Here is a 12,294-nt window from a genome sequence, read left to right as displayed (position 1 = left end):
AAAGTGTTTGAAATTGAAATGGCAGCTTGTATTTTCTCTTGGTGCTTAGGTGCACATGAACTTGAACAGATGCAGTTGATCCTAGAATCAATTCCTGTTGTACACGAGGAGGACCGTCAGGAGCTTCTCAATGTAATTCCAGTTTACATTAGAAATGATATGACTGAGCCACACAAACCTTTAACTCAGTTGCTTCCAGGCATCAGTCCTGAAGGTAAGTAATTCGGAAAAAAGCACCTCCTGTATTTCAAAATCACAAAATAGTGAACAATTTTACAGTGCGTGTATGTGATTGTTAAAAGCAGGTTTCAGTTGGAAGAATCTGTGTGTTCTCTGAAGATTGTCTTCTGCTGCAATAAAAAAAAAAAATTTGCTTACATGATAACTACTTTTCATCTTTGGGAGTAGAATTGTGAATTTCTGCTGGACCTGTTTGCACTGGATTTGCTCTATTTTGAGACCGGGAACATTGGAATGGAGTCAGTATAAAACAACTGTCTTTCAAATGTTCTTGAAAGAAAGCCCTTCAACCAAACTAGTAGCAATCTTTTCGTATAGCTGTTGGTGGATATTGATTCAGCTTGAAATGTTCTGTTTCTTAGTATCTTTTCCTGCTTTAATTTAAATTACTGTTGATCTTAGATTTGACCTCTACTCTTCTACCTTTCCTGTGGCTGCAGATCACATAGTTGGCAATATACTGTTACTATCAGTTGCTGTTACTTCACAGGTGGCTTCTTGTAAGCAAATGCACACCTTGAGAGCAAAGCACTGCACCTTAATCTCAAATTGTAGATGTCTGAAATGTCATTTTTCTCCTATTTAATGAAAACTTTTTCTACACAGCACTGGACTTTCTGGAGCAAATTTTGACATTTAGTCCCATGGATCGCTTGACAGCAGAAGAAGCTTTGTCCCATCCTTATATGAGCATTTATTCCTTTCCAACGGATGAGCCTATTTCAAGTCATCCTTTTCACATTGAAGACGAGGTTGATGATATTCTGCTGATGGATGAAAGTCACAGCCATATTTACAACTGGGAAAGGTAAATCAATCAGTTTATTGTGGCATGCAACTAATTGAATAGTTTTGTGCTTGAAGTAATGTTGTTTTATGGGCAGCATCATTTCCTGTTCTGTTTATTTCTTCTTAGCTGACCTGAGAATAATCTTTTCCCTTATAGGCAGTGTGTTGTCATTGGGTTTGTAATTCGTTAGACTGACTTGGATATGCTGGTGCATTCCTGAGATGTTCTCAGGGCTCTAGAATCTGAAGTTAATCCCTCCATTACTCTTTTCCTTCAGAATATTTCTCTAAAAAATAAACTTTAAAGGAAGAGAGTTTTGTCAAATGCTTCGCACGTGTGTTAGTAAAGGTTTACAGTAGTCACTTAAGGTCAATTGAACACACTTCAAGAAAGAGCTCTGTAAATGGAGTGAGGTACTGTACATAATTCTGGACTTAGATCTTCCAGATATGCATGTGAGGATTGCTTTATACCAGATTAAATTAAAAACCTGGAAGAGGTACCCAATTGGATTGAGGAAAAACTTTATCTATGTTGAATTTCATTATTCTGTAAGGGAATTTCTAACTGTCTCTATCTTGGGAGCTAGAAGACTGTTTTGTAGCTGCTAACGCTTAGGAAATTGTTTTACAGATACCATGAAAGTCAGTTTTCAGACCATGACTGGCCTATTCATAATAACTATGAAGCTGATGAAGTTCAGCGTGATCCAAGGGCTCTTTCTGATGTTACTGATGAGGAAGAAGTGCAAGTAGATCCTCGCAAATATTTGGATGGAGATCGTGAAAAGTATCTGGAGGATCCTGCCTTTGACACCCACTTCTCTACTGAGCCTTGCTGGCAGTATTCAGATCACCATGAAAACAAGTATTGTGATCTGGAATGTAGTCACACTTGTAATTACAAAATGCGGTCATCTTCATACCTAGATAATTTAGTTTGGCGAGACAGTGAGGTTAACCATTACTATGAGCCCAAGCTTATTATAGATCTTTCAAACTGGAAGGAACAGAGCAAAGAAAAGTCTGATAAGAAAGGCAAGTCTAAATGTGAAAAGAATGGGTTGGTGAAAGCTCAGATAGCACTCGAGGAAGCATCGCAGCAACTTGTTGAAAAAGAAAGGGAGAAGAATAAAGGATTTGACTTTGATTCCTTTATAGCAGAAACCATTCAGCTTAGTTTACAACACGAGTCTACTGATGTTGATAAATTAAATGACTTGAATAGCTCAGTGTCTCAAATAGAGTTGAAAGGATTGATCTCAAAGTCAGTAAGCAGAGAGAAGCAGGAGAAAGGAATGGCTAATTTGGCGCAGTTAGAAGCTCTGTACCAAACTTCTTGGGACAGTCAGTTTGTAGGTAGTGGGGAGGAGTGCTTCCTCATAGACCAGTTCTGTTGTGAAGTAAGAAAAGATGAACAAGTTGAAAAAGAAAATACTTACACCAGTTACTTGGACAAATTTTTTAGTAAGAAAGAAGATGCTGAAATGCTAGAACCTGAGCCAGTAGAAGAGGGGAAGCTTGGGGAGAAGGAGAGAGAAGAGAGCTTTCTCAGTAACAGTGGAGAACTCCTCTTCAACAAGCAGCTTGAGGCTATAGGTATTCCTCAGTTTCACAGCCCTGTTGGTTCGCCACTGAAATCAATACAGGCCACGTTAACGCCTTCTGCTATGAAATCATCTCCCCAAATTCCCCACAAAACATACAGCAGCATTCTGAAACATCTAAATTAAAACACTCAGCAGACTTTTCTTTTATATTCATGAGATGTGTTTGTCTTTTTTTATTACTAGTGTAAGTAATTTTTTTACTTGAATCAGACAGTGTAATTTTGGTATGGATTTCATTAGTTTTCTGTTTACCATTGTTTTTACAATCCAGAATTACTTTCTATACATGAGTTAGTTTTGTTTTTAAACTGGCATGTCGTTTGCACACAAAATTCAAGAATAGAGCAAAGTAATGCAAAATGCAGGAGGTAACAAATATGCACTAAACCAAGTAAAAAACATTCTCTCAGTAAAAGTGTCCATGTTTTGCAGAAAAAGAACCTTGCCTTGAAATTTACACAGTGAGACTGTACATAATTGCATGAAAATATCTATTTTTCCCAAAACATTTTTTCATTCATGTGTATTTTAGAGTTTTTCATACTGTACACATTTCTTAGACACATGATACCAGCAGCAACTGAAATGAATGCAGAATTTGGTACGCATGTGTTATCTACCTCAAGGTAACAGCAGTATGTGGCAAAACATTAACCACCCATAGTGCTTCTCATTATGCACTTCTATTTAGCCAGCATTATTGTCGTAGTTATTCTTATTGAAAATCATTCAATATTTATAAATGTTCTGGTATGCATTCTTTATAGTGAAGTGTTAATATGCAGCACTTTTATTTATTTTAGCAAATAAGTATATTTCTGTAATTATAGAAAGTCAACTTAATTTTTGAGTTACTTTTCAGATAAAAGTTTTTGTTTAGCACTATGGTTTTATTGCCTACATAGCTGGATATATATTAACATCAGCTTATTCTGAGGCTATCCAATACATATTTTATTTGTATTTTCTAGTTTTCATTTCAAGTAAAGCACTCACTGTGTATAGGAGTTTGTAATTGGAGGTGCTTGATCTCTACAAAAGAAATTAGGAATTGCTTTATTATCAAATGCTCCTAGAAGTCTTAATTGTATTCATTTTTAAAAAATTTTGTAATGTTAGTTGTGTGCATGGAAATAATTGAGGTACAACATTACTGTAGGTTAAAGTTCTATATGGTGAGACATTTTGTTTTTACTGTATGTTTTTACTGAATGATTCCTGTCCCACTCCCATTCCCTCTCAAAAGCAAGCATGAATAAAATTAGGTTAAATATAGCATGTAGCATCTCCGTCTTCTGAAAATTTGTTTTACCTTCTGATTTTTTTAAATACTGGATGTATTATTGGCTCCCCTGTTTAAAACGAAAAACAAATAAAAACATGGCCAGCAGAAATGACTTTGTTTTTGATGCTTTGTACAATGAGAAAGATAAAGACCTGCTCATGTACTGAGCTGGTTGTACTGTCAAGACAGGCCTGCTTGCCTGCACTCCCTAGTACAAGGTGCTCAAGGAAGCATGAGAAATTGTCTTGCAGTCTACCCTAGAAGTGCTGTTGCTGTGGGGATGCAGTGCCCTGAAGGAGACTCCAGAACTACCCTTTCATCTCAGTGCCGACAGCCTGCATGGAAGAAAATCTTGTTTAATGGTATGGCTCTGAAGGCATAAGTGAATGGTAGTGTCAGTAACCATTTTTGTTGAAGATAAGATTGACTTGCAGAGCATAAATGAGCATTATTGTGTTATCGACTTTTTAGACAGAATAGCGTTAAAGTGGAAAAGTGGCTGCAAGTGTGTGCGAGCACCGTCATGTCACTGGCAACCTGCAGTGAAGGTAGTCATGCAGGTCCTTCGGCCGAAAGGGTGTCTGGAGCACTTTCACAAGGAGATTTCAGGAGCAGGACCAGGTAACTCCTATGGGATGTTTCAAAATGTGCAACTCAGGTCTCTGTAGCAGCAAGCCCTAAGAACAGTATGTATTTCTCTTAGAGTTCCTCCTGCCAGAACATCTCCCAAGGGAGCTAATTAGCCCTACATAAAGGTACATCTGGCAAACTCCCACAGTTTTTTTCCATAACGGTGTCTTAGTTCTTCCAAATTTTTCCGTCCCTCCTTCCCTGCTCCTCTGGCATATAGAACAGCTGGGACTTGCCTAAAACAAGGAGCTGCCCCCTCAGCATGCCGGAAAGTGGTCACCTTGGGGAGGTGGGGACTCAGTGTATGTCCTTGGGCAGAGTACCTGAATGATTATTTAGCCCTATCAGTTTGGTGGTATGGGGCTGTAGGGAGGAGGAAATGTGGGGTTGCCCTCTCCCCTAGGGAAGGTACTGTTTTGAAGTGGCTGGGTAGGTTTTTTTGAGATTGGATGAAAGCAGTGGGAAGTGCTTAGAAACTGGAAACAAAACTCAGCTTAAAAATACATCTTGTGCAAATGAAGTGGTTTGTTTGTTTGTTTGTTTTAAGAACACCCAATGAAACTCAAGGTGCTTGCGGTGGTAGAAAAGGAACACTTTATACTTAAAAAGAAAAGGGGGAGTCAAGTGTTGAGCCTAAATCCAGTGTGGTGCTTCACTGCCCTTGACTTCTAGTTGTGTTGGAGGAGCAACGCTTTACAGGCACTGCTGGCTGCTTTGGTGAAAGACCTTCTGATAACAGGCTCCAACTATGGATCATTGGAGGGTACAGCTAGGCAGTTTGGCATATGAATTAGAAGTTATTCGCTCTGTGGAGAACAGTAAAGAAAATAAAAGTACTTCTTGAGGACCTAGCAAAGTGAAATCTACTGCCAGAAAATGAAGATATTCTTGAGTGTGGAATTGAATTCTCCCTTGGCAAACTGCTGGATTCTTGCATTGGGAGAGCAGTCAGCAGAAAGTGTGGGGTTTCGTGGGGTGTGCCCAGCAGGTGGGACATGGTTTCTGGCCCACACTCATCAGATATGGCTGTCCCTGCAAGAAAAAAAAATAGGACATTTTAAAATTTGTCTTTAAAAAACAAATAATGGAAGAGGCTTAAATTATAAACCAGATAGTGGGACCAGTGTTTCATTCCAAGGTGCTTGTGAAGTAAAATGGAACACCCTTATTTGACAAAAAAAAAATCCAGGAAATGAGGATGTTAAACATCTTTTAAAATTACCTTTTTCTCCTCTATGTGGTCTTTGGTTAAAAGGCAGCATTTTAAAGTGTATCTAATAATAAATTTGGCTAGAAGAGCTGATGTTTGCCCTTACTGAACAGACCGGGACAGAACATGTTACATGTACTGCCATCACATGAGATCTAATACATACAAACTGGCACAATGCTGAACACTTTGTTCTGATCAGGAGTTCTCAGTCACGATCAGTTAACTTTCTCACAATTGTATTTAATTGTAATGAAATAAGGGTTACTATATATAATCTTGTCTATTTATAGAAGACTTTGCCCATGCTGCTGGTCGTGCTATGATTACACCATGAGTAGTGTGTCTTGGGTAGTCTTTGCTGTGAGCGCAGCAGGTCTGCTGGGGTTGTAGGCTGGCCTGGGGCAGCTCTGCAGTCCTTGCTGCAACGACATCTCCACTCCTGGTCAGCAAGATAGCCTGGATCTCCAGCAGTGAATCCACTGCTCACAGCTGACTTTGCATGACTGGATTTACTTTCTTTACTGGTCACCTTGCTATTGCTTTTTTCTGTGCTGTAGAAGTTCTAAGAAGTGTGCCTGGTACATACATTTAAACCCTTGCTAAATTCTCACTTTAGTCTGGCTTATTGCCTGGAGGCATTATTTTACAGAGAGGTTTTTAATGCTTTTTTCACAGAGAGTCGGTTTCTTTTATATGCAACCAATCGGGGATCTGAACAGGCTGGACCGCTGGGCCGAGGCCAATGGCATGAGGTTCAACAAGGCCAAATGCCGGGTCCTGCACTTGGGGCACAACAACCCTATGCAGTGCTACAGACTGGGGGAAGAGTGGCTGGAGAGCTGCACGGAGGAGAAGGACCTGGGGGTGTTGGTTGACAGCAACTGAACATGAGCCAGCAGTGTGCCCAGGTGGCCAAGAAGGCCAATGGCATCTTGGCTTGGATCAGAAACGGTGTGACCAGCAGGGCCAGGGAGGTGATTCTCCCTCTGTACTCGGCACTGGTGAGACCCCACCTTGAGTACTGTGCTCAGTTCTGGGCCCCTCACCACAAGAAGGATGTTGAGGCTCTGGAGTGTGTCCAGAGAAGAGCAACAAAGCTGGTGAGGGGGCTGGAGAACAAGTCTGACGAGGAGCGGCTGAGAGAGCTGGGGTTGTTTAGCCTGGACAAGAGGAGGCTGAAGGGAGACCTTATTGCTCTCTACAACTACCTGAAAGGAGGTTGTGGAGAGGAGGGAGCTGGGCTCTTCTCCCAAGTGACAGGGGACAGGACAAGGGGGAATGGCCTGGAGCTCCACCAGGGGAGGTTCAGGCTGGACATCAGGAAAAAATTTTTCACGGAAAGAGTCATTGGGCACTGGCAGAGGCTGCCCAGGGAGGTGGTGGAGTCACCTTCCCTGGAGGTGTTTAAGGGATGGATGGATGAGGTGCTGAGGGGCATGGTGTAGTGGTTGATAAGAATGGTTGGACTCGATGATATATAGAATCATAGAATCACTAGGTTCCTTTCCAACCTAGTGTTTCTATGATTCTACATATCATCGAGTCCAACCATTCCTAACAATCCCTAAACCATGCCCCTCAGCACGTCATCCACCCATCCCTTAAACAATAGTCAGAAGTAGCAATTTTTATCCATGTATGGACTTTTCATCCCCTATTCTACAGCCATGTATGCTACAAAACACAGCAAAGTGTGTTTGGATCTTGAGGAATTCAATTACACACCATGGTGCAGATCATTTTTGGGTATCGATAGAGGGGAAAAGCATCCTTGAACTAGATCTGCTCTTACAAGTCTTCTTCCCTTTATTTATACTCGCTTTTCTTTTCTGTTGCTGAGATCTGGAAGTGCTTGTCAAGCCTTCAGTTAGGTTTTACGGGTAATTAAACAGTAGACTGTCTTGGTTCTTCCAAAGATACAAGCCTGAGCAAGAGCAGCTCTGAACCAATCTGTTCCTTATTCCTTGAATTATTTCAGTGCTTACAAAATCCTGCAAATTCTTGTTTGCTGTTCTGCCACTCTTTATGTCAGACGTGAGCCAAACAACCTGGGAAGTAACACTGTGGGGTATTTAGTGACAAGCAAATAATCCAGATCACCACTGGCACGCTGCGCGCTTGGGCTGCCATTCCAGCGTCTCTATATTTAAAATGGTTATCTGCTTACTCCTTAAAATATTCGTTGTTGAAAAGTTCAATGTCTTCTTTCAGCTGAGAATTAGCATCACTGATAAGGTGATTTGCATGCATCAGACCACCTAGGGAGAGAGCTCTGCCCTGGTAGCTCTGTGGATGTGGTCATAGCTGGGTACGACCATGCTCTGCAGAGAGCTGTGTCAATAGTTGGCAGCAGCCATTGCAAAATGTCATTGACTCCTCTGGAATCTGTCTGTCGCATCCTGTCTGCAAAGCATCCCTTCTATAGTGGACTCCGAGAATAAAATTCCCCTTGTAATCTATGTGCTGGGCTTCTGCAGCTAAAATTACTTTCAACCTTCATGTCACCCGGCCTGGATGTTATGCGTGGTATGAAATACAAAGGTGTGCTTTTTGCAGTTGGGTGCAAGACAGGAAACTTATGACTTGGCTGGCTTCGGAGCCAGTGACACCATTGCCTTCCGCAACCTGCTCACCCTCCCCAGCTTTGGCTCCGTTGTTGATAAATAAAGGTGCTGGGCTGTGTTTACTGGCAGGACTGCAGGCAGTGTGCCGGGGCTCCTACTCTGGCTGCCGCATCCTGAACTGCCACAGGGACCGGGCTCCCCTGCTGTCGTCTGGGATGAAGGGCACAGCTGTATTGAGGGATGCGTAGGAAGGAGTTCTGTGCTAACTGGGGACTTGGGGTAATCTACTGTCACTGATAATATGCTTGATCAGCGTTTCTGGGATAGGGAGTTATTCCTAAATTAGTGACTGATGGTTTACTGTTTTTTTTCCAGTTTGTTGGAAGGCTGATATAAGTTGTCCTAATTTGGTGTAGTTCCACATTACTTGTGCCTTCCCTTACACTTCTGATTTTTCCAAATTTCTTGTAACTTCTGATTTAGGCTTATTATGTACTTCTACACTTGTAGCTGAGCACAGTCCGAGGCCTGTGGGTGTTCTCCTGCCTGCTTGGTTAAAGATTACTGGCCACTCTCAGAACAAATGTGAGGCTGGATAAAATAAAGGCTTTCCTTTATATCTAAGTTTTGCCATACTACAAGGCTCCCTTGCTGTGCAGCGTGGGGACTTCTTTGCCACACTAATCGCACCATGGCTGGTACCAGGCAAGTATAAACCTAATCATTTTTTTTCTCGTCATCATCTCTACAGCGTTTTCCCAAAAAGGCGTCTCCACACCACAAGCATCACCAGGGTAGAGTTTCTGCTTTACAAGGTGATTGATCCTTAGACACAGTTTGAGTTTGCAGCCGAGGCTTCAGCTATGGATGCACCAAACCTGGACTCTGGCAATAAAAGGACATTTTCTCATTGCTGTTGTTGGAGGTGCTGTTCAGATGGGCTTAAAGCTCGAACCATCAGTGCTAGAGGCTGTAGAGAGATGATGTTACCATTTAATGTCAGTCTTTGAATTTTATAATTTTTAATCATTTAAAGTCACGTAACTGAGTAACTGAATGACAAATCTACTGTGACTTCTGTGTTTGTTTGGATATAGATTTAAAGAGTACAGTTCTTGAAATAGGTGGATAACTAGCAGAGACATTTTAAAGCTGGTAATTAAGGAAGCAGATGGGTTTGGGTTTTATTTTGTGTTATGTCTGCCTCAGATTTTTTCTGCTAATTCTAGAGTTTCTTAGCAAATTTGATGTTGAAATATACCAAAAGATTAAGTTACTTCTACATGCTGAATTATCTTTTGAGCCCTTACACATGATATTTCTCTGATTTTCCATGCTTCTTTGTTTTCCTATGAAAGAGCAAGGTGCCAGTCTATACAGCTATTGGAGTGCAAAGCAGATGGGAATGTCCTTTGTGTATTGCTGGCACTTATATCCGTATTTCTTTTGACCTTGCTAACAGCATCACGTAGAGTACAGCATTGATTTCCAGCGAGACAAGGTACAAAGCTTCACTCTGTGATTGGCTCAGGGACCTGTACAGAGTGAGGAGATTCATCAACCAGGGCAGAGGAAATCTAAGAGCAGAGCAAACCCTGAAATTCAAGTGAAGCTGTGGCAAACTGGGCAGCCACTGAGCGCCTCCCAGTTTGCAGCTGCACACCAAAAATTCACCACTAGCTGGGGAGAGCATGGAAGAGCCGGGCTGTCCAAGCCCGTAGCAGCTAATCGTTGCCTCATAAAAGCATAAATTATATAAATCATAATTATGTCAACAATGAAGCAGGTTTTTCAGCTCTTCATCCATCATGCAGCAAAATATGGAAGTGCACAGTTGCTTGAGCAATTTTTTGGCTTAGCGGATTTGAAATGACTTTATGTGAAACAGGCAGTTTGCCGTGATGGGGGGCTGAGGCCTCTGGCAGGTAGCGGTGCCAAAAGCGGAGAGGAGCCAAGCGCGACCACGGGAGAGTCCAGCTCATCCACCACAATGCTGGTGCAGCCAGGGAGGAGATTTCCACCCTGCCTGCCAGGAATTACAGTGTGCCTTGGCATGGGCAGGAGGAAAAATATGGTGGGAAACAGGGAGATTAAAATAACTCCGGTGAAAACAGGATGTTGGAAAGCTGGTAATGGAGCAGGGCTGTAGGACCGTCTGTCTGCAGAGGGCTATCTGTCTGTCTGCAGAGGGAGCAGGGAGGCTCACACACAGGCGCTGTTTCGGGGAAAACACCCAGTTCTCGTGTGTTTATGGTCCCACACCAAATCACCGAGGCAGAGGCAGTGCAGCCCTGCTGGCGGCAGGCTGGCATCTCGTGTTCCCCAAAACATGACTGGTCGTGGATATTTACACAAATGTGTTCACTCACCTTCTCTCACCACCTGCCTCTGCTCTCTTTTTCATCAGATGAAGGTCATAAACTATTCCCTACAACGCATCAGCCTGGCATCATATTTATTTAACTGATATGACCTCGCAGGCACTGCCAAGCAGTGAAACGAAGCTCTATTTCACAGCTCAGCTGTCACTGGGGAGCTGTATTTCCCTCCAGCTGATCGCAGCCTGCTCTTCGAGCTATGATCCATGGCTTCCTTCCAGCCTAAGACAAAATAAAAACTAAACTGTGTTTTTCCCTTGCTAACTGGCTCTTCCTTTCAGGGGATGACAGCAGCAGTTACTGGACTGGATTTACAGCAGGGATAGTGGGTTCCTGCAGACGGAGGAGCTGGTTCCCATCCCCAGTAGCCAGTTTGTGAACCATCAGAGCCTTTTGCTGCAGCTGGTGATGAGTTGCTGACTGGCGTTCAGCCAGCTCATCGAATACCTCTCACACACATCCCTGAGGTGTTTCTCTTCCTTTGTGAGTGGGAAGAAATGGGTCCCAGTGGCTGCTCTCAGCCTGGGGTAACGTGATGGTCTCACGAGAGGGCTTTACATTGTGAAGTCCTACTCTCCAGCCTGTGTAGACCACGCTCGGGAGCAAGTATAACCTAATCCTTAACCCCATGAGTTCTTTGAGCCATTAGAAAACGCACACTGAAATCTCTGAGGCTAAACCAAACTGGCTTATTCCTTACGGTAATATAAACATTACCATTTTCCATGAGTCTAAACTGCTATCTGCTTATTTACTATCCATGGTCAAATTTAATCTGCTGTGTACACTGCAAGTGTTTGTCGATGCAATGCAGAATCAGATGGATGCAAAACAGTCCTTGGCTGAGAACTGTATTATTAGTTTTAATCAGCTGGGCTGTGATAATCCCAGAGCAATTTTTCTTGGTCATCTGGTCTTCTTCCAGATGGGCGTTGCAGTTAGATGGGCATCATTCTCTGTCTCAGAGACCTTTCGGCAGGGGAAGACAAGCTCAGTAAATGGTGACTGCCCCAGGCTCTACCCCAGACCGTGCAGGTCCTGCAGCAGTGGAGCTGAGTTCCACTGGATTTCCCTCCTGTATCTGCAAGCTCCTTTTCTAATCAGCGTTGCAGACATTTGGGGTCCTTAGGATGCCAACATGACTGGTATTTCTTGTAGCCTCAGCTTCTCTCCTTCCGCGCTCAATCAGATACATTTGCTCTCTAGGTCCATAAAATAGTTGAAATGCTATGCTCATCCATGAACATCATGGATATTAACTGCATCATGTGATTTTCATGACAGATAAGAAATAATAGAAGGTGATGGAGTGCTTAAAGGGGAATAATTAGCTGAAGTTAGTGCCCTGTCTGCCCTGGGAGCTTAGGCAGTTCCCCGGAGCATGAGGATGCCCAGGCCTTCTAGCAATCAGCCTCAGTACAATTATTTTTTCCCGAGCAGAGATGAGAAGATCTATTTTTAAGCTGAACTTCTTCACCGTTGTGGGATTTGACGTGAATCTTGGTATCTGCAGACAGTGTCACACAAGAGCTGGCTTCAAACCCAGAGAGCAAGAGCTGGGGAGCCCCCCAGCGTGCTGGGAGGG

At 42.7% G+C, this 12,294-nt stretch overlaps 1 protein-coding gene across 3 annotated transcripts in view; it reads left to right on the top strand.

Moving 5' to 3' along the window:
• MAPK6 (mitogen-activated protein kinase 6) overlaps positions 1-2,784 on the top strand; it is a 31,333-nt gene extending 28,549 nt beyond the window's left edge. For all 3 annotated transcript variants that reach the window (XM_054077765.1, XM_009556342.2, XM_054077764.1), the window contains exons 4-6: positions 50-214; positions 847-1,048; positions 1,664-2,784. In XM_054077765.1, coding sequence (XP_053933740.1) covers positions 50-214; positions 847-1,048; positions 1,664-2,762 — 1,466 coding nt within the window. In that variant the 3' untranslated portion in view covers positions 2,763-2,784. The remainder of the gene's footprint in view (positions 1-49; positions 215-846; positions 1,049-1,663) is intronic.
• The last annotated feature ends 9,510 nt before the right edge of the window (positions 2,785-12,294 follow it).

This window comes from Cuculus canorus, chromosome 12 (genome assembly GCF_017976375.1).
Source record: "Cuculus canorus isolate bCucCan1 chromosome 12, bCucCan1.pri, whole genome shotgun sequence".
Lineage (NCBI taxonomy): Eukaryota > Metazoa > Chordata > Aves > Cuculiformes > Cuculidae > Cuculus > Cuculus canorus.
The sequence above is the reverse complement of the archived record's forward strand: the minus strand, read 5'-3'. Positions and strand labels throughout refer to the sequence as shown.